This window comes from Theileria equi, chromosome 1 (genome assembly GCF_000342415.1).
Source record: "Theileria equi strain WA chromosome 1, complete sequence".
In the NCBI taxonomy this organism is placed as follows: Eukaryota; Apicomplexa; class Aconoidasida; order Piroplasmida; family Theileriidae; genus Theileria; species Theileria equi.
This window is the reverse complement of record NC_021366.1, coordinates 388056-413318: the sequence shown is the minus strand read 5'-3', so window position 1 is coordinate 413318 and position 25263 is coordinate 388056. Positions and strand designations below refer to the sequence as shown.

Sequence of the window (25263 nt, the reverse complement as noted above, 5' to 3'; positions counted from 1 at the left end):
CAGGTTTAAATTGCTAATACAGCCATATAAACTGGGATAATATAATAGATATAAGAGTGATTAGTGAAAAAAGAAACTACACAGGCAAAATAGAATACTAAATAACTATATAGAAACATAAAATATATACACTGATATAAACATAGATAATCAACGGAATAAGTGTGGATTCCTATGGATCATTTCAATGTGATCACCTATGTAGGGTTAAGAAGTGAACGAATTCGCTCATTTAAGTTGAATAGTATAAATCTTTTATAATCCAAATATAATTTTTATCAATAAAATTCCCGGAATTTCTGGAATTCTCACTCAATATCCCCAATAAACCATTGGTTTTAGTGATTTTATTCATGCCTCAAACTTATGCCGCAGAACACACTATATCCTGTCGTTAAATGATCTATCATGTTTAAATTTCACCTTCAATTAGTTAGCTCCGCTAGTATTTGATTACGTACTTTTCTGGGCGGAACATCTTTTCGTAGTAAATGACCAGTTTAATTGTGATGTAATCCACCAACATTCCAAAACAATTTATTTCTACGTTCTTTAAACATGAATAAGGATTATTTTAGCTTAATCGTAATTGTATTCCGTATTATGATTTGTCATATAAATGGAATCTCTTGAAGCAGAAGACAAATGTAAAAAATATTTTCTGGAATCGTCATTAGTTAAATGTGAAACTGTTAATGACAACAATGTAAGATGATCTGGAATATTAACTAGTATTACACATTCATAATTGACATATTATACTCGCAACTTTAGGTACTTAAAGTCCATAAAACGTATCATGTAGACAAAAATATAAAGCACGAATTTTTAATAGTATGTGTACATGGATGTGGTTCGTCAGCTATGAGCTGGGCATCAACTTCGGTGTGTAGAAATCATTCAATGATAGAAAACAATACAGATGTTCCTATCAAAATTTGCATTAGTTGCAGCTATAGATTTGAGATGTCATGGTAACTCATTTAAAACAATGAAAGATTCTATGTATATCACGGTGGATGTACTCGTGAGAGATTTAAGAACAACAATAGATCAGCTACTACAGGAGCTGGTAGCTGTAGGAAGAAAGCCAGCTCTTTTATTATTAGGTCATAGTATAGGCGCTGCATTGTGTATTAGAGTCTCGGAATATTACGATAATCTGCTTTCGCTTATAATAATAGACTATAGTGAAGGTTAGTTCAACGCAGTAGCTCACATTAAAAGAATAGTATCTATAAGTAGAGATAACTACTCGACTGCAATCAGGGTCGTTGAGAAAATACCTCATGAATTCCAAACGATAGAAGACGCAATATCGTGGAGTGTTGAGACATCTTACGTGTCATCACTCGATTCTGCAAGGATTTCAATACCGTCTCAACTAACATACAAGAATGATATGTAGTATGTTTATTTATGTACATCTAAAATATTTAGTGTTTGGAAATGTCATCCCAAAAATACCACGAAGCATTGGAGAGGTATCTTTTATAAACTAATAAATATGTTAAAGGGTGGGTAAGTGGAACTGACGAAATATTCCTGAATCTGAAAACAATGAAGGTGCTTATAATGAGAGGTTTGTCATAATGGCAAATTCACTTTTGAAGATATAGAATCACTCTCCACATTACTTTTATCCGCACATATGCAGGGAAATTTTCAGCTAAAAGTAATACACGGGACGACACATTCAATACACGTTAGTTTAAAAGGATCCGATTCATAATACACATAGGAAGATGAACCTCTTAAAATCGCAGAGATTGTTGAAAACGTAATTAATAGACACATAAGCACACAAAAAATTTTGGCAAAAATAACTATCTAACATTAAAGGTCAATAAATCACTTATATAAACTATGAATTTACTAGATGCAGTAAAGGAACGATAATTTTCAAACACAAAATATATTGTGGGAGTAATGTGATGCTTGAATAAATATGGTAGTTTACTAAAACACACGATATTCCATTTAAAATGATTTATGATGAATTCGTACTCTAAATAATAACGGATTATCATGAATATGATACGACATCGTTTCGTGTCCATAGTGAGTGCCAATATTATAAGTTGTATCTATTCACACATATTTCTACGCAATATATCTGTTAGTTGTTTAACAAATCAAAGATATTCAAAAGTTGCTTCAGTTTTTGATGTGAAGACTAACAATAAGTGCATATCTGGACTTAATCTTTCGAATAAGTGCTTTTTGTTTGTGAATAAACTCCCACATTCTAACTTTCGTTCTATAAGCACGATAAAGGCTAAAAATTTATACAGTATGGCTAACAGGGACATAGAGGTGACAAAATCTCTGGAAGGAGATAAACTTTGGATAGATAGCGCTCTCAATGTGACACATCCTGCTTTTGACAAACTTTCAGGCGTTTATCTGTCAGATCTAGATATGGTTGCTACTACATATAGACACAAGGCCAGTGGATTGTCCGTTGTGTCTTTGAAGACAAATATTCAATCTGGAAAGGAAATGTGTTTTGATATCTTCGTGCCTACACCACCAGTAAATAGCCGTGGCTCAGCTCATGTTTTAGAACACACTGTATTATCTGGTTCTTCAAAATATCCTAGTAAGGATGGATTCTCTGTTATCATACAAGGAGGATTTTATAGTTTTCTAAATGCCTCTACATATAAAGATAAAACGTCTTACCTTTTTGCATCTACAAATGAAAAGAGTTTTTATAATATCGCAGATTTTTATATGGAATCATTTTTTAGACCATCAGTAAGGCAACAGGAAGATATATTTAAACAAGAGGGTTGGCATTATAAAGTTCTTCCCAATGATAAAAATGAAACGGAAATAGAGGACGGAGGAATTGTATTGCACGATAGACATATTAGTTATTCGGGGATAGTTTATAATGAGATGAGAAATTCCTTTTCCGATTCCCATAATATTGCTCGCTCCCTGATATACGAAAATCTGTTTAATAACTGCTATAAATTTGTTAGCGGCGGAAACCCAGAAGATGTTGTTGAATTAACACACTCCGAGTTGATTAAATTTTATGAAGACTATTATGGACCAAAAACTGCCACAATATATTTCCATGGACCATATGATATTTCAAATCGTTTAAATTTTGTTGATGACTATTTGACAAAATATAAAATTGGCATTGAACTTCCCGGTATAAATACGCTGTCTCACAGTGCTAATTTAGAAACATCAAGGCGAAGAACAGAATTGGAGCCCTATACTGATATACCAAAAACAATAAAAAGTACATACAATGCACTAAATTCTGTAGATGATTTGGTGGTTATGGGTTGGATACTAGATCCAAAGGATGATAAAAATAGTAGAGATATAGATGTTATCGATATTGTAGGTCTCCAAGTTTTGCAACATCTATTAATTGGTACACCTGAAAGTATGTTGTATAAAGCACTCATAGACTCTAAGCTTGGAAAAAAAGTCATTCCAACCGGAGTTATTGGCTCATATCACCAATCTACATTTATGGTTGGTTTAGAAGGTGTTGATTCCTCTCAATTTGAAACTAGAGGTGATTCGAAAGACAAGGTTGAAAAGGTTATCCTAGATACATTCAAATCTGCTATAGAAAATGGTTTTAAACTTGATTCCATACATGCTGCCATAAATACAATTGAATTTGAAATGAGGGAACTAAATACTGGATATTATCCCAAAGGATTGGCTCTGGTTGAGTTGATACAATCTCGATCACAATATGGTAAAGATCCTTTAGGACTGCTAGAATTCGATAAATTATTATCACAGTTGCGTGATCGCATATTTAAGGATGATCCATCTAAATATTTCAAGGATTTACTTAATAAATATTTTGTGACTAACAATACCCGAGTCACCTTGCATCTCGAGGCTGTTGAATCTAGTATTTATGAAAAGGACTTCAACAAAAGAATAAGTAAGCACATATTGAGCAGGTTAGGCCACCTTAAAAAGGAAGATGTTGATCGTCTAGAGAACGAATACAAAAAATTCAAGGAAATTCGTGAAACACCCGAAGATAAAAAGGTTCTAGAATCTTTTCCTACTCTTGAAATATCTGATATGAGCCCTGAAGAAGAAATTATACCGACTGAATTCTATGTTTTGTCCAAATTAGGAATATCTAAATCCTCAAAATTACATGATTCTAAGGTTAATGTATTGATTCATCCAATAGAATCACAGGGTATTGTTTATCTGGATTACGCAATCTCACTGGTTGATTTAACTGTTGAGGATCTATCATATTTAAATTTATTTGTCTCCATGTTGAAGGAGGCTGGTACAGAAAAGCTCACTCCTGAAGAACTAAACTATGTAATTGCTAAGAATCTTGGAGGGCTTTCATTTGATATAAATTTCATAACTCGTACAAATAATACAACATATTCGGATCCAAAGGATGCTATCGGATATTTAGTTGTAAGAGCAAAATCTCTTAAAGAGAAAAAGGATATGATGGTTGATATTGTCAACGACGTTCTGCTCAATTCTAAGTTGTCAAATTCAAACAAGGGTATCGAAATTATTAATCGTATGATTAGCTATATGCAGAACTCTATAATAAGTGATGGGAACCAGTATGCCGCTCGCCGTATGGCCAGCAAGTTCTCTGTGGCTGACCACGCTGACGAAGTTGCCAACGGGTATGCTCAATTAAAAATCCTGAAAGAGACAATATTACCAACTGCTGAAGCTGATTGGTCACAAATTGAAAAAAAATTGAACTCTATAAGGAAAAAATTGTTGCAACTAAATCACGTAACAGTAAACATTACAGGTAATTCTACTGTAGTCAATGATTGGGTCAACAATTACGGCAATGAAATTTATAAAAAACTACAATCAACATTTTTAGAGAGTTCATCATCAAGTAAAACTTCTCTATGGGTTAATGAAATCTTGGAAAAAGGCTTGATGAATGGTCCTAAGGATGAAGTCATAGTTGTACCAACAAGGGTCAATTATGTTGGAATAGGTGGTCCTCTATTCGATACTGGAGATTTTTTGAATGGTGAAGATAGCTTAGTTGTACATTACATCCATAGAACGTATTTGTTCAAACATGTTAGGATGTCATTGGGTGCCTATGGTGTTTCCGCAAATATAACATCGACCGGACATATTATTTTCATGTCGTTTGCGGATCCAAACTTTGATAAAACAATTGAAGTCTACAAGAATACTCCAAATGTTCTACATGACGCACACAAATCCTTGGATGAGCGTGAGCTCCTGAGACAAAAAATTGGTAAAATGAGCTCACTGGATAGACCTCTACATGTAGAAACCAAAGGATTCGTTGCTTTACTTAGGATCTTAAAGGGTGAAACTAAAGAAACACGGCTTAAAATACGAAGGGAAATATTAGGCGCTGGGATCGACTGTTTCGATCGTGTAATGAACAAGTTCAATCAGAAAAACGATTGGACCAACGTTTGTGCTGTTATCAACCAAGCTACCGCTAAAGATCTTCCATCACACATTACCAAGTTGAATATGCCTTGAATTTTCTCTATTTAGTACACATAATTTATATATATCTCCCCACTCTTAGACTCTGAATCTTTCATTTCATAAATTTATGGCTTACACATCTTATAAGTCACTAGGTTTTCTTGATGAATCTGTAGGATTCTTAATACTGGTATTTTTACTTTATTCAACAACCAGATTAATTATTAAGCTTCCTCTTTCTATCGTATACTCCATCGCAATCCAAATTACACTCTCTATTGTAGCTTTCTGCTTAATAAACTTTCACAAGTTTATAATACATATAAATCATCTCATTCATCCCAGATATGGAGCTAACAGAGGTCACAATCACATTGCTTTCAAAAAGGGCCTTCAGCCCAGCAATGGTTTGTTTATTATTCCACACATCACTCAACAATAGGTTCTAAACAATATCTTATCGATACTGATCTTCTAAAATCGAATCCTAATGGTAAAATAGTTTCATAGTAATTGTAAATATCGCAGATTTAGGAAATGTTACAGATACGTTGCAAAGCAATCATATGTCATCTAGACGAGATGATAATACTCAACAAGTATATCACAGATCTCTATCTCTAATTAGACAACCCTCTTATTTGGAGAATATTGACTCTAATAAATATTCACTTCCAAAAATCCATTTGGACGGTACTTCTGTCGAAAATAGACGATCATTTGTTGACAAAGTCTCTAGTTATGTCATTTCTAATAAACTTGACAAAAATGAACAAAATTTGTCCAAATATAAATGGGTTATATTTTTTGATGGATTGCGAATTTGGATCAAAACAAACTATATTCAACCAGTGTTATTTAGTAAAGTATGGGTTGTATCAAATCTGCTTGTAACACTACTTTGGTTCATAGTTTGGGAATGGGCAGCAAAATTTATGGAACGAAATGAAGGTGATTTTAATTTACTGAGTTGGAGTATGGACAAAATTCCTCACTCTTATTGGTACCTAGAGGCATCATTTCAACTCATTTTTTGCCTTAGCTTTATCCTAAATTTGTATGTTTCCGACTGGAGATGTAAGTATATCTTATCATTTTTTGGTTTAATAGATATAATAATGACGCCCATCTTGACAGAAATAATGGGACATATTTCCAACCATTATGGTTTAATAAAACAAACGGAAGGATTCCAAAACTTGGGATTATTGTTCTTTGGCTCATTGAGGTTTTTGAGGTTACTGCAAGCAGAAAGTTTGATAAGTAAGAGTTTTAACTGGCTACCGGAATTCTATGTTGCTATTATTGGAATTGCAACTGCTAGTTTTGCTCTACTATTTTCCTATTCTGGTATAATTTTCCTGATTGAGGCTCCTATACCAAGAAAAAATTACACAAAACCATTTGATTTCATATTTTTCGGTGTTGCAACAATGGGAACTGTTGGATATGGTGACTTTGTTCCTACAACTGTATATGGTCGCATTGTTTCAATATTTTTCATACTTACCTGTGTTACATTGGGAGCTATTCAGTTCAAACGTTTGAAGGCTGTGATTTCTAAAAAAAATTTAATGATAGGATATGATCTTGATTTAAGTTATGACTATATATTCTTTTGGGGGCCAATAAGTGACTGCCAATTACTTACATACTGTAAATGTATCTCAAATACGTACTACGGTGCCATTGAAAATGTAGTTGTAGCCTCACCTTTACCCTTGGATTATTATGAAATTGTTTATATGGCCATAACAAAGAATACAAGGATAAAACTTTATATAATAGGTGGTAATGAGAAAATCATAGGCCCATCATATGCTTCGAAACTAATACTAAGTTCTGCTTATACTGTAATTGTGAATGATATGACGACGGTAGACATCCAAAATTTTTCAGATCACCTCATAAATGATGACAGAAAAACCATCATGATGGCATTAGCTTCGCTAAATATCACTAAACCTCTCGGGATACCACTAGGAATACATCTACATGGCACAGAATATAAGTCACTTCTTAAAGCGATGAGTATTGATAATGTCTTCTACGAAAGGGAACTTAAATATAAACTATTTTCTAGATCGGTTAAGTGTAAAGGGTTATTTTACCTGCTTATGACGTTATTTTACACTCCTACAAATGCAAAACGAACGCGGATTTGTGTTGAAGAATTGTGCAATCTATTTCTTTTGTCTGGGTATGTGAATGAAGATTTTAATGAAAAAGTAAATAGTGATGAAGAGGCATTAAAGATATCCATATATGATGTACAAAATCAAATGTTTGAATTAATAAAAGGAATGAAATTCCAACTCTTTAAATTCAAGTTCCCAAAGGTTGCCAAGGGTTGGAGATTTCATGATTTGGTTACACAATTATATAGTATGAGAAATGTTTTTCTTATTGGTATAGTTTCAGGTAACACATGTGTTCTAAATCCGACAGAATATATCATTGGTGATGAACTAAACTATGATGATCAAGATGAATACTATGGTTTGATAATGGCAGAATCGTTACGTGAAGTTTTAAAGGTCTCTCTACTCAACTTCGTACCAAATGACTCATTTTGTAAAAAGGATCTAATGTCCGGGAAAATTATGAAGAGAGCGTCTTCAATTTCCAACTTACCCACGGTTTCTGAGACTAATAATACAACTGATGCACCAAAATATAGAGGAATATTTAAAGTTCCAAGTTTTAGCTATGCGCAATCAAATGTCTTCATTCATCCACATCAAATTTTGCTCATATGCGGTTGGACACATGATTTAGATATGTTCTTGAAAATATTGTTTGAATATAATGATTATAATGTAATTATACTTTCTCCATTTGAATCAGTAGAGGTAGAAAGTCCAAAATCGTTGGATGAATATGTTGAAAGAACAGTATATATAGATGGATCTGCATTAAATGCACAAGATTTGATAAACTCAGGTTCGTTTATGTCTGTGTAACAACATTTCCATTTAGGGGTATATTCTTGCGAAAACATAATCATTTTCAATTGTAATCAAAATACAGGTAAACCAAACTCTGAAATGTTATCTAAAGATTCTCAAGTTTTGTTTGCTCGTAATCTAATACAACAAATCCTTATGGAACATCAAAATTATAATAAGAAAAACAAAATACCGCACATTATATCGGATGTTACTCACGCCTCCTGTTTGGAATATCTGGATCCATACCTCATGGCAAATATGAATATTTCCTGTGAAAACGATGCAACGAATAGATATTGGGATAATTATGGTGAATTTATGACTAGTTACGAAATAGCTTCTGGTACAATTTTTATTCAAGACATGTTTTATGGTATTCTATCCCATTCCAACACGAATTCAGAAAATTCAGTTGGACACAATTGTTTGGATTCTATATTGTTTGGCGGAGAATTAAGCATAGGCAACCGAATAGTAAAAGGAGGAGATATTAGACTAGAACCAATAGCTATCTCATTTTACGGGAAAACATTCGAAAATTTAATAAAGTATTATCTATTGGTTGAGCAAAGAATATGCATTGGTATTCTGCGTACTTACTTTATGCCATTTATAAACCATGGAACTATAAAGCAGTTTGTCATCGTGGCTCCTCAGCCATCGTTTATACTACAACCAAACGATAAAATATATATTGTAGATAAATCGACATTAAAATTTTGATGTTGTATTAATACGTTTACTCTATATGAATATAACATTTTTGGTCCTCGGAGAAATGATAAATTTTAAGCCTACCACATTCCTTTTGACAGCGTGCTATGAAATTAAGATGCTGATTCAGTATTTAGAATGCCATTTATATCATCAAATGTCGCAATATTTGCCAGAGGTAATTTAGCAAAAACAAAATTAACACCTTCTGCGTCAAATTCAACATGAATATGAGGTTGTAATTGTTGTATCATAGACACTCTTCCAGATGGAGAATTGCAGAACATAGCTCTCTGAATAAAGTTGAGAAAAAATACAAAACATACATGAGCCGCTAATCCATTCTTGAAAACGTTATGAACTTCCAGATTGTTCAAGACGACTTTCATTTCATGTTCGCGTTTAATCTATAGCATATATAGACTTAAATCATCAATGTATAACCTGTGTTATAAGATAAAGCTTAGTCCTTGAGCAGACGTTCAAAAAACGATTTAAATTTTTCTCGATTATGGAAAGGTCATTATCAACAATAATCTACAACTTTATCTAGGTGATACTGCAAAGATACCTTATTTGCAAAGAGTGTTATTATTAATTTTTCATTCTCCGTACTGAGTAATTTAACATTAACCACTATAAAAATACCTTTTGTCCGACTCTACAACTTCTCGTGGTTTAGTCACAATTTTGATGTTATTGACGACGAGATAGTAGAGGAAGAATCCACTTAAACCTAATAAATCATATATAAAATTACAAATAGTAGAAAACGGTACCTGAAACCAGTAATAAAGCAAGTGATTGTAGCCTTAATATGCTCGACAATATCTCTCCAACTTTCATTGGAATAAGAATCGTCTACTAAACCAAAAGTTCTGAAACGTGTGTAATATACGAGGAATTCTCGATGCGATGTATGCAAAAAACTGAAACATGGAAACACTTGGATAAATTTTAAGAAAAATTAACATAAAGGAAAATATAATTGAAATAGAAAACAAGTGGGAACTCGGAAGAACCTATGGCCATACATGAGGGGATGACTCAAAAATCGACAAACTCAAACAACCTTTTATTTATGAGATATTATAGAAGATTTGGGGTGGATTCTCTGTAAACATTATGGAAAACGACGGAAGCTAGGCGTCCAACTCCGGAATATACATGTGTAGCAATAAATGGCCCTGGTTAGCTACACATTCGAATCAAAACCACAATACTTCAAAGTTATGATTACATGAACCTAAAACTTCCTGTAAAGTGTCAATAAAGCGTAAAATGATATTTTATCGATCATGGTGATCACAGGATGGATAATACTGTGGAGTATAATCTTTGAAGTTACAGAATGCGATGTGACTGACAACAAAGATATTCCACTTGGATTAATAAGGGAATGTTTGGGTATACGAGGAGAGAGTCTCAAAATATGTAATAACATAAAGATTGAAGAAGGGATATCTGACCCAAATACAAAATGTAGTATAGATCAATGCAGAAAATCTTGTTGCATCGCAACTAATGAGTGTAACCGCTCAAAATCCCTATCGAATGCCTTCTTCAACTGTATTTCAGATAAAGTCATACAAGAACACGGTTCATGTTGTATCTTGACCGACAAAAAATACAAATATGGTTTGTATAAATTTTATCCACAAAATAAATAATCTATTACACCCTTTGCAGCGCGAACGGTATATCTATCAGGGGCATTCGGGTTATTCATGGTTGGCGCAGGCATTTATGTACTATCTTCTATGAAATCGTACGTTTTTAAAGTATCAATAAACTCAGTAAAATACTGTACAGAGGGAATGATAGTGCGAATGATGAAGAACCCAGCTATGACTATGGAGATGACGATATGGTTGAGTTCGAATATGATGCTCCTCATTTAAAAGTCAAAAAAATTATTGCAACAGATGGAGATGATGTATTTTGGGAAAATTAACTCCCAAAATCATATTCTAAGTGTGCACAGTTAGGCTGTTTGCATGTACCAAATCAGATTATTTGCCACTAAAAACACCTAACAAGTAAAATGTGTAAATTGAATCAAACATTATTATACTAAACAAACACTATGGGACGAAATCACAGAGATTCCGCATCATCAGGTACCATATCAATATTATGTATATACAAACATTTACAAAATTTGGCAGATGAGGACCACTACTCTGATATTTCTACTAAAGGTGTGAAAATTTTCAATCCGTCGAAAATATTGAACGGTTATAATTCGTTGGAAGCGCCTAATGAATACTTCAAGAGACGTCGCTTCATGTCAGGCGTTTCAAGTTGCAAATCAATAACGTTCATAAAGGCCTCCCTTGGGAATTCACCAGAAATTACAAACGAATCCATAGAAAACTTGGAAGATATGCTCCACTTCAAAAGTGAACCTTGTTATGAGCGTCCATACAGACTGCTAGCCGATTCTAAACTTTGCCTAAAGGTTTGTGGCATTGCAAATGTATGACATTATTCAGGGAAATTGCCATACTATAACCTCCATACTCCGACCTGGATGGTAGCTTTAAAATTGCGATAACCCGTTCATATTATTGAACAGCCTTTATAATTGATGAACACAAATCTTGTCTACATGGTAATGAATACTCAAATAACAAACTTACGCCAAGAATGATTTTACCTTGGCCCATGGATCAGAGCTATTTTGTGATTCTGCTAAAACCTCCTGAAGTACTGAAGTTGCTCGTTCCTTATCCAAATGGTCGAGAGGAACGATTTCAACACCTACAACTTCGGCACTGTTCGTGTTGTCTGACCTAATGGATTGTATACGGCAATAGTAGACATGAAACATACTGACGATAAACAAAGAATCCACTAGAGATGAAATACTTGGTTACTTCATTGGAATCCTGTGCAGAAATTGAGATAATACCGGGCTTCAGAGTTGATAACAAAGGTGAATGCCCCTGTGTCACGGTAAAGTAACCCTCAGAACCTATGAAATATATTGAATGTATGTATAAAAGGAGAAATACCTGGCAGAGTTACACTTTTAATCGGAAATTTGGTGAGAAATGACTCGTGTGATGACAATAGTGACAGTTGTAAGCCATTGCCAACTGTATTGGTGGCAAATTTTAAAAATTTAGATACTCTCAACATTTTTATAAAAATAACTAATCTATACCGGCCAGGCAATGGGATGATGCCAGTATATGCCAAACAATAATGGTGGTGAAGGTATTGTGGGTATATTTAACAGGGTGGGATACTCAATTTAACAATACTTATAAACTTTACAAAGTTTTAAATATTGTTTCAGAACTTTGTAAACAGGCTCTGGATATTAAACAAAAGGCTCTATACTCACCAAGTGAAGTCTTTATCTCAATAAGATGAGAAACTACGTGATGAAAGATATCTATAGGTATTATAAAAGCGTTATGTTTGAGATATTCTAATTTAGGAGAGCTGTCCAGCATTTTGGCAGTGAAAACTACCGCAAAGCCTTCAATTGTACTCCATATCTATCCATACTCCAAGCAGACTACAGATCCAGAAGGTAAGATTAACATATTATTGAAACAAAAAATATTAGGAACCCTATATCGCTAAGAGTTGGTACAATCGAAGAATTGCGTGAAACACTCAAACTCCAAAACAGCAAGCCTAATGCCATAACCGAATCGTTTTCTAGTGTCAACACGATTGGTGAGTTGTTACCTCTCTTAGGTGAGCCTGCATTGCTGTTACATAAGACCCTATCAAAATTTGGTGTAACAGGAAGTTGTAATTGTTCATTCATATTATCGTGAGGTTCACATTTTACATGTTTTATGTGCTGTATAAAGTAAACCCCTTTAATACAATTTACAGAGTCTTGCCTAGTGGAAGAGTGCTTTTGGAGGTGTATCGATGGCTACAAGTCTATGGTTCCATTACTACAGCAATTCTCCTGGCTCGCCTTGAGAATCCATAGTACCATAAAAGCTTAAGTGTTCTCCATTTTTGTGTCTGCTAGGTCATTTTCATGCTGCTGTATGTGGTCTGCGAACAAGGGAATGAATGGGTTATAACCCTAGACGAAAATTCCATGTCCTCAAAAAATCATATCAATATGCATACACATATATAACAAAGATGAAGAAAAGTCGGTTCATGTCAATAGATGCGTATGTATTCTTAACAGCGATGTATGTTTACAGGAATCAGGAGGAAATGCTGATGAAAGAACTTAACCGACTTTGTAGAAATACTAATCTTGAAATAAAATCAGTAATCATGTATATTCTTGCTCATAAACATAATAGGGGATTAGGAAGGTCAAGTCGGAAATTAAATCAAACAGGTATGACAGGGCAACTCCCTTAGCTAAGGCAGCACTGATGGTAGGAAGTGTTATAAAATCTATACTATTTTCTCTACTATAGAAGTATAATGTAACAATAACAAGCACGGGCAAGAGATTAGAGGAATGTATATATGGCGCTGGTTCGAATAACAATAATATAAGGATACAAACGTCTACAGAACAGTGTTTATCACGACAAAAAGCACTAATATCCGCAAGTGAAAAGGTCAATAAGGAAAATTCCTCAAAAAATGGGCACGATGAATTCGTAACCTTTATATCAGATTTATTGAAGAAGGTAGACAAAGTCTGCGATTCTCACCGTAAAAAACAAATTTTATGATATTGAATATGCGAATATTTTTAATTAAAAAGAAAGATTGGATAAATAATATAGCATCTGCATCCTATGAAGTCATCCCTTGTGGGATTCCAAACACTCAAAGCCACTATCACAAACTTACTAGTAATATAATGCAGTACGACCATATGTTTAGATGATATTCACTCTATATAGTCCAATATTGTTGTTATTCTTCTCTTACGTCTCCTACAAATCTATTTTAGCATCTATAGCCAAATAGATTTAAATAATGTAGTAATATGTACAGAGAAAGTACATTTAAAAATGAAGAAAAAGGTTTCAGGAGATATACGTGCTCTCATAGAGCACTGTGTATCTACAAATGAGAGAGCTTTGTTTGTTATCGTTGGTGATAAAGGACGCTTCCAGGTTGCAAATTTACACTATCTTCTTCAGCGTGTATCTGGAAAGAAACCAAATGTACTTTGGTGCTACAAAAAGGCCCTAGAAGTTTCGTCCCATCAGCGCAAACGTCAGAAGGTTGCCAAAAAATTGGCGCAAAAGGGACTCTATGATGAGAGCACTGAAAATCCTTATGAACTATTTTTACGCACTACAGACATCAGATACTGCTATTATCGTGATTCACAAAAGGTTTTGGGTCAAACATTTGGTGTATGTGTTCTCCAGGATTTTGAAGCCTTGACTCCAAATGTACTTTGCAGAACCATAGAAACCGTTGAAGGAGGTGGTATGATTTGTATTCTGCTACGTACAATGGAATCTTTGCAAGATTTATACAATATAACAATGGATGCTCACGGGAAACTCTGCTCGCACAGTTATAACAAAGTAGAACCTAGATTTGTTCGTAGGTTTGTTCTCTCATTATCTAATTCCAAAAATATCATTGTTGTGGATGATGAATTGAATATATTGCCTATTTGTAAGGGTGGATTAAGTGAAAAGGCTTCAAAGGATCCAAAGCACAAGTTGACCAAACTCATGCATAAACTAAAAACGGATGATTTTTCTCATGAAGACTATCTTGTATTAAAGAAATTAGCAGTACTTTCAGTAACACATAACCAGTTAAAGGCGTTAATTAAACTTTTATCGATTCTAATAGACATTACAAATGTTAACACAAAAAAGATAATTACAATCATAAGTGATCGTGGCAGGGGAAAATCGGCAACTATAGGACTATTCTTATCATCTGCACTATATCTGGATTTTAGAAATATCCTTGTTGTTGCACCAAGTGTTGAAAATGTCTCCACACTCTTTGCATTTTTAGAGAGAGGACTAAAGTGTCTAGGAATTGATGAACATGTAGGTTACACGATAGGCAAACAAGAATCATATACTAGTTCACTTTCGCTCAATAGCAAAAGAAATGCACATGTGAAATATGTCTCTTCCTCGGAAATAAAATCATTCCAAGATTTCACAAAGGCTTATTCTTGGGAGATCCTAATCATCGAAGAAGCTGCTTCTATTCCACTTCCTATCGTTGAAGCTCTTTGTACAAGAGGCATTGTTATAATATCTTCCACGGTTGGTGGCTATGAGGGTACAGGAAGGTCCATATCTCTGAAATTGATTGAAAAATTTAAAAGGTCACAGCTTGATTCACAATCGCTGACTGAAATCAAACTAAATGAACCAATTAGATATAGTAAAGGTGATAGTATAGAACTTTGGCTCAATAATTTATTGTGTTTAAATTACTCCAAGACTACTTCCGAAGATATAGACGCCCCAAAGGTTACTCAAAATGCTATTACCCCGAGCAAATGCAAATTTCTGATTGTAAACCGAAATATATTATTTTCCCATCATCCATTTGCGGAAAGTTTTCTGAACAAAGTGGTTTATACTCTTACATCATCGCATTATAGGAATTCTCCTGATGACCTTTTACTACTTTCCGATGCACCTGCACACAAACTTTTGGTTCTAGCTATATTTCCAGAAGTAGACCATATGAAAGATAAGGAAGAAGATGTATCCCAGCATGGCCAATCTCCAGATGAAAGTGCGCCTGATATCATGATACTTTGTGTTGTTCATATAGCACTTGAGGGAAAGATATCTAAAGATGTGGCAAAGAATACAATACAGCGTGGTGTAAAACCTTCTGGTGATATGATCCCATGGACGATGACACAACATTATTATACTAATAACTTTTCAGAACTAAATGGTATGAGAATAGTTAGGATTGCTGTTCCACAACAGCTGCAAAGATTAGGATATGGTTCAGAAGCAATCAAACGACTTATTTCAAACGTTAACATAATCGCAAATTTTGATGACAAGTTACATAAGGATACCTTGCTTGTTGATGTTGAATCATTGTATAATTTACATGAATATGCAAAGTCAGGTGATGTGGAAAACATGGACGAAGAGGCCGTCTCAACAATAGATTACATAGGAACAAGCTTTGGATTATCATCATCGCTGATAAGATTTTGGAACCGTATGGGATTCCGTGCTGTTTATGCCAGACAGGTTCCTAACGAGGCAACCGGCGAATTCTCATGCATAATGCTCTTAAACTTAAACGATGCGGACAACGAGTGGTTAAATCAATTTATAGAGGATTTCAAACATCGTGTTCTCTCTCTTGCAGGAAGTTGTTGGAAAAATCTTCCTTCCACTCTTGTATTATCTCTTATATCTGGCAACAATGAGAACACGAATGAAAGTGATGTCTCAACCACTACACATGACCTCGACAACAAGAAATATATTACTATGGTATTGGTAAGAGTTGTATAATCTTTAACACGAAATATCTAACAGAAGCCACATGATCTTGGAAGGCTAGAAAGATATTCCAAACAACTGGCGGACTTTACTATCGTAACCGACCTCATACCGAAAATTTCTACCCTCTATTTCGAAGGAAGGATAGATATAAGGCTTTCGTTTTTGCACAGCGTAATCCTATTGGCCGTCGGAAATCAATTCAAAACACGTAAGAATACGTACTATCATATATCGCATTATATTGCAAACTAGACATGTAAAAATAAAATTTACAATGAGTTAGACGTTGCAATAACGCATTTTATGACAAATTTTATCATTAAAACTCAATAATTCAGCGAAGCAAACAAGTGAAGAGCTGAAGATGCCCCTGAATCAGGTTATGGCACTGCTGCAGAAAGTTCTTGCTAAGATCTCGAAGTACATCTACAGTTATGAGAGTCACTGTGATTGACAGCACCGATAAGATGAACTATCCCAAAGACTATTGCGATGGAGGATAATAGACACGCCCAAAATGTGAGTGGGTATTTAACGTTCTTACCATAACACGTATATTCAGTAAAATCGTAGACTACATCTACCATTTCAATACATCTTTGGCCGGGGAGCCTCAGACCTTTTCATTCTCAGTGTCCAGATTCATGTTCCTATTCTTATGGGGCAATGTCTCGACTGTGTCAAGAATCCTTGGATCCAGCCGAGATATCCCACAATAAGCTCTTCGTGATGATCTACGCTTATGATAAATTGTTAAAAGTATCCAATGCACAGAGAGTCCCTGATCGGGATACGATGCGGCAACCAAACCGATAGATGTGCCAGATATTCGGAATGATGATTCATGTCTAAATTAATTATGTTTACAATTAGATTGTTCTACATAGTCTAGCCATAATATAGCATCATTTTCCCACTCTTTTAAGTTACGCTGTAGCCTTGAAATTGTTCCATATAGTTGCTGAATCATATGGTCTTTCTGATTAATTACAGCCAAGGAATCTTCGTTCCTACGATATAAGTCCTGCACAAGTGATTCTAAAATATTCTTTCCATCTACACTTTTCAGTTGTGTTTCACTGCGGCTTTCTTTGGTCTGTTCTCCGTTACAATTTTCTAGCGTGGCTAAGGGCAATTGCGATATTAGTTCATGTTGATCATGCATGAGCTTATTGAATGAATTTCTTGTGCTATTGAGCATTTCATTGATTATCCGATTTTCCGTTTCATATTCTTTACACATGCTCTTAGCGTTGGAAAGCTTTTTACCAAATTCAACCTGTGTGTCAACGAGTTCGTTTTTTAATTTATTTATTTCTTGTGATGATTCGGATTTTGTAATCTTTAGTTGGTCAACTAATAGATCTATAGTTTTAACTCTTTGTTCTACCATTTCCTCGTAATTGCTCTTTTTATTTATCATTTTGTCCAGGTCGTTTACGATCTTTAATTGGCTCCTCATGCTAGCAAGTTCAACCTGGATGTCAGATTGTTGCTTAAGATATAAGTTGGCAAATTCTTCTAGAATCGAAGATAGTGAGTTATCAGTTCCAAATGACTCACTGAAAAACGTGTATAGTCCTCCTAAAATCTGCTCCAGCTTTTCTCTTGTGTCCAACTTATCGTGAATGCTCATGTTCAGTGACTGTATTTGCTTCTGGAATGCTCTATACAAGTTAGCATCTTTTTTGTCGGTCTCCCGTTCGGAATTTACTCTATTCAGCTCCTCATTCAATGCATCACGCTCTGCTTCAAGTCTTTTAATATCATCCTTATACCTCTCTATATGGACATCGTCTAAACCTGCATACAAGTTGTCAAGAGTCATGTATGCATGTAATAAAACATTTAAACCAAGCGTTCTTACCTGAGGTATTTTTAGACAAAGGTAAATTGGAAGCAGATAACCCAGTTTCCAGAGAATCAGGTATGGAATGGTTCTTTGATTCATAAAAATCCAGATCAGTATTCCCAATCAAACTGGTGTGTGAACCACCATCAGTACTAATAGATAGGTTGTGAGAACTGTACTTGTTCAATCCTCGAGTGTCTAGCTTCAGTTCTGGGTTGTATTCCAGTACAGTGTTTGCCCATTCCATATCAAAGGCATCTATAGGACCAAACAAGTAGTCTTTATATTTATTGGTTTCGAACCTCTGTATGTAATTATGAACTAAATTGCATAAACATTTTGTCAATTGTCCATAAACTAGCATGAATTAGACAAGATAAGTAACGCAGATCACTAAGGGACATAAAGGTGGAATTTATGAAATAACCTTCACTCATTCATGAAAAATACATGTATTTAAATATGAAATTTGTGTGTGAACCTTTGCTTTTCGAGGTTGAGTCGTGGTTCTCTTAAGTTTTACAGTCTCGGCCATCTTCGAGTAACCAGTGTCAAAACTTTTATATATATACAAGAATAAAATCAAACATAAGAAAAGGATTACACATTGCCGAAATGATGCACCAAAGTTAAAATAAATCACAGAGGTCGGGCCACACCTAGCGTGCGTAGACAAACATTGTACCATAAAATATGTATGCAAATTACAAACTTAAAATAAATTAGTGAGTTTATCAATCAGTATTTTTCAAAAGTGTGTTTTTTATATCGTTACTCCAAGAATCGATCGCATTGCACAAGCGAATTGAAGAATACAAAAAGTCCAAGTGAGAAACACCTGGTGTTGCGGTCTTTGGCAGATATTTTACAGAATTGTATTCATCAGATGATTGTTTTCCTTTCTCCGATTTTGGGTTTTGTTCGAGATAGGAGAATGACTTGCTGAAATAACTCGTATCTGCAGTAGAACCCGTCTCAAAAGGCTCTAATATATCCAAAGATCTATTTATGTATGCCTTGTCTGAGTTAGTGTACGTGTCACATCTCGGAGTTAATAACTCATCAGGGAATTCATCTCCATCATAAACAAAATCAGCATATCCCGACGAAGTGGAAATAAACCTCTTTTCTCTGAGTTTTGTAAGATCCAAATTACAAACCTGTAGCAATCGCTCATGGTGTACGTCGCCTAAATCTGTATAAGCAACTGCGTTCTTGTGAGAATTTAGTAAGTCTTCCAGTAGTTCTACATTCTGTAACTTTATAGATTGCAAAAATATTTTACAGTTCGGTGCAAAGGAACACTCTGATAGCTTTCTAATGTCACATTCTACATTAAATGACAAATCTAAAACCCGTATATCCAGAAATGAGCACAACCCATCGACTACGGAAATCAAATTGTTTGATAAAATTAGAGTAAAACACTTTAATCTACCAGGTACTAATCCCTGGATGGTCTCTATTTTATTGAAACTTAAATCAATGTATTCATAACCTTCGGCATCTAATCCGCCAAGAATATTATCAGATACTTTCTCAGTGACAGAGATATCTTTATGGGCAAATTTTTCAAAGGACAAGGAAGAAACATCCGAGAAAGATGACAACACATATCTCCCGTTAGCGTGCGTCCTAATGTAGATATCAGTTAGGCAATTGTGATCTAACTTAACATTCCTCAAGCCATACAACGATGCGATTTGATCGATGACAGAAATACGGTTGTGCGATGCAATTAGTGTGTGTAAATTCTTGAACAAAGTTATACCTTCGAGACTACCAAGGTCACAATTGGATATATTCAATTCTTTGATATCATCATAGTCTGAATCTAACCTAGATAACTCATCCCTTACTAAATCATCCGTTAAGGTGGTAATAGATACTCCACTTAAGTTCAATAACATGGTGAAATAGTACAATTGCTTGTGTGTGCCAGCCGTGAAATTTGACGTGATAGTGTACAGAATACAAGAAAGAAAAGAATAAAGGCTACTCTAAAAAAGTCCTCATCAGGATCAAAATTGAAATCATAAAAACAAAACAAAGCGCGAAAATAGTAAATCAAATACTCAGTGATTGATTAATTAATTACGATCCAGGTTATATTCATGTCTTTAAAATGAGTTTATTCTACAAAAACCTGGTCACTAAAAGTAAAATGTGAGTTATGGGCTGTCATAAATCATAGAAAAACAGTTCAAGATGAACTGATGAATGCCAAAACTGAACTTTTAACAAACGGTGCTATGATGATGAGATATAATACATTTACATTGTATAAAATACAATGTAATATACGGTTGCGTGGATAATTGCAGTACAAGAACTAGACCAACTGGGAATTACATAGTCAAGGACTTCCCCCACGGATAGAGCCGTAACGGTAGTGACGGAGTTTTAAACTAGAACGATACAACTAAAGAAGATGGCAACAAAATCGCAGACTTATAACTTTAAGGTAAGCAATATCTGCCTTATGATCTGTGCAATAACTTTAGGGTATTACCACAATTCCATCAGCTAGAAAGCTGATAGATATTGTTTTGTCCCAAACACAGCGTAAAACACCAACTGAAGTCCACAAACAGTTCAAGATATCAAGAATCCGCAAGTTTTATATGAGGAAGGTCAAATTTTGCCAGCAAACATGTCATGATCGTTTGCAACGGATATTGTCGCAATTACCGCAGCTGAATGTTTGTTTATTTATTTACAATTACCATATACATACATTTAAACTGGAAATTACAAAAAATCTTTAGGATATCCACCCATTCTATGCCGATTTGTGCAATGTCTTATACGATCGTGACCATTACAAACTGGCGTTGGGTCAATGTAATTCTATAATGCGTGTTATAGATCGCATAGCTAAAGAGTATGTGCGGCAAATGAAGTATGGCACTTCGTTGTACCGTTGCAAGATGCTAAAGAAGGCTGCGCTTGGACATATGTGCACTGCTCTAAAACGTTTAAATGGCAGTTTAAATTATCTTGAGGATGTTAGGCAACACATGTCCAGGCTTCCGAGTATTAATCCTTATACAAGAACTTTGTTGTTGACAGGATATCCTAATGTTGGTAAATCATCCTTCATGAATCAAGTGAGTAAAGCCAATGTGGACGTACAACCATATGCGTTCACAACGAAGTCTTTGTATGTAGGACATTTTGATTATAACTATTTAAGGTGGCAAATAATAGATACTCCTGGGTTGCTGGATCATCCATTGGATGAAAGAAATACTATTGAGATGACAGCTATAACTGCCTTGGCTCACATTTTCTGTACAATATTATTTTTCATAGATGTTAGTGAAAGTTGTGGATACTCCTTGGAGGAACAAGTTGCTTTATTTGATTCCATAAGACCTTTATTTCAAAATAAACCCATACTCATAGTACTTAACAAGGTTGACTTAGTGAATTTTGATTCCGATCGATTGTCAAAACTTTCCCAATATAAATGGATACGTACATCTGCTCTAACTGGGGAAGGTGTAGATGATGCCAAAATTACAGCATGCCAATTATTGTTAGAGGCCAGACTTGCAAACAAGGTAAATGATTCTAGTCCGGCCGTAATAGAAAAGATTGACTATGTTACCAGCGTAACCCCTAACTTAGACAGACCACCAACAGAAAACCCAAAAGGTTATGATGAACCTGCTTTAGATGATTTAGAAGATGAAGGAAGGCCTAGACCCACCACCGAAAAGGATCTTGAGCTAATTCATGGAGGCCCAGGAGTTTATTCCATTGACCTCAGAAAAAAACACATTCTAGAAAATGATGAATGGAAATATGATGAGATTCCGGAAATATATAATGGAAGAAATGTTATCGATTTTGCGTATCCAGGTGTAGGGGAAAGACTCAAATTACTGGAAAAAGAGGAGGAGCTTCTCCTCCAACAACTGCAACCAAACCTGGAAGATGTAAGATCAGTCAATATGTATTGTATATACCACTTTCAGGAGGAATGGGAAGACCTTGTACGCCGCGAAGATGCTCTGCATGCGAAGATAAGACAGTGGAAATTAGAACGTGGACTTAAAAAGAAACGCGGCGGTCCCGTGCTCAACGAAACAATACGCATTAAGAAGGTCCGCAAAAACGCAGAAAGGAGGAGGAAGGTCAGGATGCTTCTTCCAATGCCCATTGACTCGATCAACATGGAATCCGATGATCCAAAGACTAAATTGGAAATTGCTAAAGGTAGGCAACGCGAATCCGAGGGTCAACCTGTACCTACTGTCAAGAGCAAGAAAAGAATCAAACTACCAAAGGGAACATACGCGCTCAACGATCGATCTATCACCGCCAAACTTCCAAAACATATGTACAGTGGGAAGCGTACACTTGGGAAAACTAGTCGCAGGTGATAATACTCCAAGTAATAATGCAGTAAATCTTGTAACGACATGTGCTCGTCTATATATGCACCAAAAGCAGATTGATCCATGTGGGGGTCGAACCCACGACATTTGGCTCATAAGACCAACGCTCTAACCACTGAGCTAATGGATCTGCGGTGCTGGCCCTAAGTTGCCTTTATAAGAAAGAACTGGATATGTGCAATTATTGCAAACGAATGCATGATCACGTACACGTTAAATTATGAAGCAATTAAAATTTAAGATTAGCTATCATTCGTAGCCTCCTTTTTGTTTCGCTGTTCATCCTTCTTACTCTGTAAGTTGTGTAATGTCTGTCTGCACTTATTAATCTGTTGAAGGAAATATTCCGCATATATCTTTTGATGTTGCTTGCTCTTTATGTGTAACACATTCTGGTCAATGTAAAGATCGTCTCTATCACCAAACGATTGCAAAGCATCAGCATGATAAAAAGAGTAAGAATTGGAAACAAACTGTCGCACCAAGTGTTTGACGCAGAGGATATAAGACCTTAGAACCTCTTTATCATCACCAATATTCATTAGGGATGCCAATTTCGTCAAACTTATATTATGATACAGCTTGGCATACGAATAAATCTCATCAACCTTGCGTAGCTTATTAATTTCCTCCAAAAATATTTGAACCTGGCGCTGTATCGGTTCATTTATAGACGATGTGGTACCATCACTTGCTTTGTGCATGGTTATGGATGGATCTATAAATTTTGGACATGCTTTCAGAAATACATCTCTAAAGGCCTCTTCATTATCTACTTGTAGCCTAAGAAAATATGGAATTAAACAAAATAAACAAACTGATAAAATTTGTTGGCATATTGTTCTTTAATTGTCTGTAAAATTGTTTCGTCAAGTTTTATCTTGGTTGTAACATGACATAATATGATAATCAAATACATCTTCTCAGTTTGTTTGCTCATATATCCTTGTTGATAACTCTGAGAAACTAAATAACTTCTCTGTTTTGTTAAGAAAATCAGTAACTGAGACAATATTCTAATTGCATCATTATAGCGCCTGTGTATGTATTGTATAAGAGTCGCACACGTACCTCAACATCATAAATGAAAAACCCAAATAGTAGACAAGTGTAACATGGCATGCTGGAATCTTCCAGTATAAGCTCTTTGGTGATAAATCGACATTAGATGCCATAATCAGTGATGTGTAGTAGTCACCCAGCAACACATGTAACCTCAAAAGAGAAATCGAAGCAAAATATCCCAACTGATAGTTTAGAGTTGTGGAATCGACAGATACCTCCTAGTAGGAAATATTTTGCATGAATATTCGCAAACCTTGGTAGATTGGCAAGCAGCCTTAAAAACGGGATTATTTGCGAGCTTGTGTAACAATTCAAGGGCCACAGGAACAGACCATATATTTTCAGCTTCCTCCATTTTTGTTTGAAGTGAGCTGCTACCCTCATCGGATTCTACACTAGCTGATCCCTTTGAGGAAAATAAGCGACTTCTCCAACGACAGCTTTCTTGCAATTGATATACAAATTCATCCAGCATGTCCCAAACCCATGATGCCGGTATTGTAAGACTATCTAATCCTTCACTTCCATCCGGATTATCGCATTCCTCTATAAAATAACTCAAAAGACGAACATATTTGTTCCAAGAGTCTACCCTATCCTCAAAACTTGCTTCACCCAAATAAAAGGCGTGCCTATAATAAATTTCAGAATATAATGCCATTATAAGGCTGTGGAAGCGACCAGATTGGCTATAAAACCCTGCCACATCTGATATGGATGGCCATCTGGAACTCTTAAAGAATCTTTCCGTTATAGTATTCAAATCTTGTTCGTATAAATTCTTGATTGCATCCGCATTCTTGCGATACAAGTTGTCGTGTAGACGAATTAAGAAATCGACGACCTCAGGCTCTATGGGAATCAATTGCGTCACCGGACGCTGAGGTTGCTCTGATGTTATTGGCTGACGAACAGCGTCTACAGCATCCATTTTATATAACAACAAAAATACTCGATATGGATGTAAAGGTTAAAAGAAAAATGATACTAATGGGGATACCGAAGGTGGATGATCAGATCAGAGAAATAATATCAGCAAAGTATTCCAACAATCTTTGGTTTGGAGTTAGATGTGTATTTATTATATTGATACACGATTTCTAATTTATAAGTTGAGCCTTGTGTTATTCTTTTAGAATAAATCTGTTTTTATTCCTAGTTTCTCACAATCGCGAAGAACGTCAGTTTATCGGTATTCTACCTTAAGAGTATTCAAGAAATGAAAAGGATCTGACGCAGTCTATTACGTGATTATGTTCCTTCTACTTAAACTCTGTAATCCTCAACTTTAAATGTTAGGTCTTACTAGCTACGCTAGCGCTTAATGTTACCTACTATTATGTGCAACATTGTAGTCTTTGATTGAACTATAGAAGGATTAGTCA

General features: G+C 35.1%; 13 protein-coding genes and 1 non-coding gene across 14 annotated transcripts; 8 read left to right on the top strand and 6 right to left on the bottom strand.

The window, feature by feature from the left end:
* Nucleotides 1-230: 230 nt before the first annotated feature.
* On the top strand, nt 231-1834 carry BEWA_019680 (hypothetical protein; the record flags this gene model as incomplete). Its single annotated transcript, XM_004828731.1, has 8 exons — nt 231-706; nt 775-885; nt 923-1196; nt 1233-1407; nt 1441-1484; nt 1517-1582; nt 1620-1705; nt 1742-1834. The coding sequence occupies exons 1-8, from the start codon at nt 620-622 to the stop codon at nt 1832-1834; spliced, it is 936 nt and encodes a 311-aa protein (XP_004828788.1). The 5' UTR covers nt 231-619.
* A 194-nt stretch (nt 1835-2028) lies between these two features.
* Nucleotides 2029-5523, top strand: BEWA_019670 (falcilysin, putative; the record flags this gene model as incomplete). The annotated part of the gene is made up of 1 exon (XM_004828730.1): nt 2029-5523. The coding sequence occupies one exon, from the start codon at nt 2029-2031 to the stop codon at nt 5521-5523; it is 3495 nt and encodes a 1164-aa protein (XP_004828787.1).
* Nucleotides 5524-5599: 76 nt separating this feature from the next.
* Nucleotides 5600-5982, top strand: BEWA_019660 (hypothetical protein; the record flags this gene model as incomplete). The annotated part of the gene is made up of 2 exons (XM_004828729.1): nt 5600-5879; nt 5915-5982. 2 exons carry the CDS (start codon nt 5600-5602, stop codon nt 5980-5982), a joined length of 348 nt encoding a protein of 115 aa, XP_004828786.1.
* A 56-nt stretch (nt 5983-6038) lies between these two features.
* On the top strand, nt 6039-9146 carry BEWA_019650 (hypothetical protein; the record flags this gene model as incomplete). The annotated part of the gene is made up of 2 exons (XM_004828728.1): nt 6039-8415; nt 8452-9146. The coding sequence occupies 2 exons, from the start codon at nt 6039-6041 to the stop codon at nt 9144-9146; spliced, it is 3072 nt and encodes a 1023-aa protein (XP_004828785.1).
* A 104-nt stretch (nt 9147-9250) lies between these two features.
* BEWA_019640 (hypothetical protein) lies at nt 9251-9983 on the bottom strand (the record flags this gene model as incomplete). The annotated part of the gene is made up of 6 exons (XM_004828727.1): nt 9251-9430; nt 9464-9544; nt 9582-9674; nt 9709-9751; nt 9786-9873; nt 9917-9983. 6 exons carry the CDS (start codon nt 9981-9983, stop codon nt 9251-9253), a joined length of 552 nt encoding a protein of 183 aa, XP_004828784.1.
* A 452-nt stretch (nt 9984-10435) lies between these two features.
* On the top strand, nt 10436-11091 carry BEWA_019630 (uncharacterized protein; the record flags this gene model as incomplete). Its single annotated transcript, XM_004828726.1, has 3 exons — nt 10436-10775; nt 10827-10905; nt 10950-11091. The coding sequence occupies 3 exons, from the start codon at nt 10436-10438 to the stop codon at nt 11089-11091; spliced, it is 561 nt and encodes a 186-aa protein (XP_004828783.1).
* A 308-nt stretch (nt 11092-11399) lies between these two features.
* BEWA_019620 (ATP synthase delta/epsilon chain, putative) lies at nt 11400-12281 on the bottom strand (the record flags this gene model as incomplete). Its single annotated transcript, XM_004828725.1, has 4 exons — nt 11400-11744; nt 11780-11932; nt 11973-12114; nt 12155-12281. The coding sequence occupies 4 exons, from the start codon at nt 12279-12281 to the stop codon at nt 11705-11707; spliced, it is 462 nt and encodes a 153-aa protein (XP_004828782.1). The 3' UTR covers nt 11400-11704.
* Nucleotides 12282-12401: 120 nt separating this feature from the next.
* On the top strand, nt 12402-13130 carry BEWA_019610 (hypothetical protein). The gene is made up of 4 exons (XM_004828724.1): nt 12402-12546; nt 12586-12681; nt 12718-12830; nt 12996-13130. Exons 1-4 carry the CDS (start codon nt 12515-12517, stop codon nt 13112-13114), a joined length of 360 nt encoding a protein of 119 aa, XP_004828781.1. The 5' UTR covers nt 12402-12514; the 3' UTR covers nt 13115-13130.
* Nucleotides 13131-14098: 968 nt separating this feature from the next.
* BEWA_019600 (hypothetical protein) lies at nt 14099-17009 on the top strand (the record flags this gene model as incomplete). Its single annotated transcript, XM_004828723.1, has 3 exons — nt 14099-16549; nt 16589-16763; nt 16894-17009. 3 exons carry the CDS (start codon nt 14099-14101, stop codon nt 17007-17009), a joined length of 2742 nt encoding a protein of 913 aa, XP_004828780.1.
* A 173-nt stretch (nt 17010-17182) lies between these two features.
* BEWA_019590 (hypothetical protein) lies at nt 17183-19043 on the bottom strand. Its single transcript, XM_004828722.1, has 3 exons — nt 18889-19043; nt 18423-18711; nt 17183-18358 (listed from the first exon to the last, which is right to left on the bottom strand). The coding sequence occupies exons 1-3, from the start codon at nt 18940-18942 to the stop codon at nt 17409-17411; spliced, it is 1293 nt and encodes a 430-aa protein (XP_004828779.1). The 5' UTR covers nt 18943-19043; the 3' UTR covers nt 17183-17408.
* A 98-nt stretch (nt 19044-19141) lies between these two features.
* On the bottom strand, nt 19142-20317 carry BEWA_019580 (hypothetical protein; the record flags this gene model as incomplete). Its single annotated transcript, XM_004828721.1, has 1 exon — nt 19142-20317. The coding sequence occupies one exon, from the start codon at nt 20315-20317 to the stop codon at nt 19142-19144; it is 1176 nt and encodes a 391-aa protein (XP_004828778.1).
* Nucleotides 20318-20838: 521 nt separating this feature from the next.
* On the top strand, nt 20839-22798 carry BEWA_019570 (nucleolar GTP-binding protein, putative; the record flags this gene model as incomplete). Its single annotated transcript, XM_004828720.1, has 3 exons — nt 20839-20871; nt 20912-21109; nt 21176-22798. 3 exons carry the CDS (start codon nt 20839-20841, stop codon nt 22796-22798), a joined length of 1854 nt encoding a protein of 617 aa, XP_004828777.1.
* A 72-nt stretch (nt 22799-22870) lies between these two features.
* On the bottom strand, nt 22871-22943 carry BEWA_019560. The gene has a single exon. It is a non-coding gene; the product is annotated as a tRNA-Ile (tRNA).
* A 112-nt stretch (nt 22944-23055) lies between these two features.
* Nucleotides 23056-24809, bottom strand: BEWA_019550 (hypothetical protein; the record flags this gene model as incomplete). Its single annotated transcript, XM_004828719.1, has 4 exons — nt 23056-23596; nt 23632-23850; nt 23885-24096; nt 24132-24809. 4 exons carry the CDS (start codon nt 24807-24809, stop codon nt 23056-23058), a joined length of 1650 nt encoding a protein of 549 aa, XP_004828776.1.
* Nucleotides 24810-25263: the final 454 nt, after the last annotated feature.

Excerpts from the sequence above, each read along its gene's own strand:
- BEWA_019610 (XM_004828724.1), top strand. The coding sequence starts at position 12,515 with ATGAGAAACTACGTGATGAAAGATATCTATAG. Across the intron at positions 12,547-12,585 it reads GTGATGAAAGATATCTATAG|GAGAGCTGTCCAGCATTTTG; the intron begins GTATTATAAAAG and ends ATTCTAATTTAG. Across the intron at positions 12,831-12,995 it reads TTCTAGTGTCAACACGATTG|AGTCTTGCCTAGTGGAAGAG; the intron begins GTGAGTTGTTAC and ends TACAATTTACAG.
- BEWA_019590 (XM_004828722.1), bottom strand. The coding sequence starts at position 18,942 with ATGGCCGAGACTGTAAAACTTAAGAGAACCACGACTCAACCTCGAAAA. Across the intron at positions 18,712-18,888 it reads CTCAACCTCGAAAAGCAAAG|AGGTTCGAAACCAATAAATA; the intron begins GTTCACACACAA and ends AATTACATACAG. Across the intron at positions 18,359-18,422 it reads TTTGTCTAAAAATACCTCAG|GTTTAGACGATGTCCATATA; the intron begins GTAAGAACGCTT and ends ACTTGTATGCAG.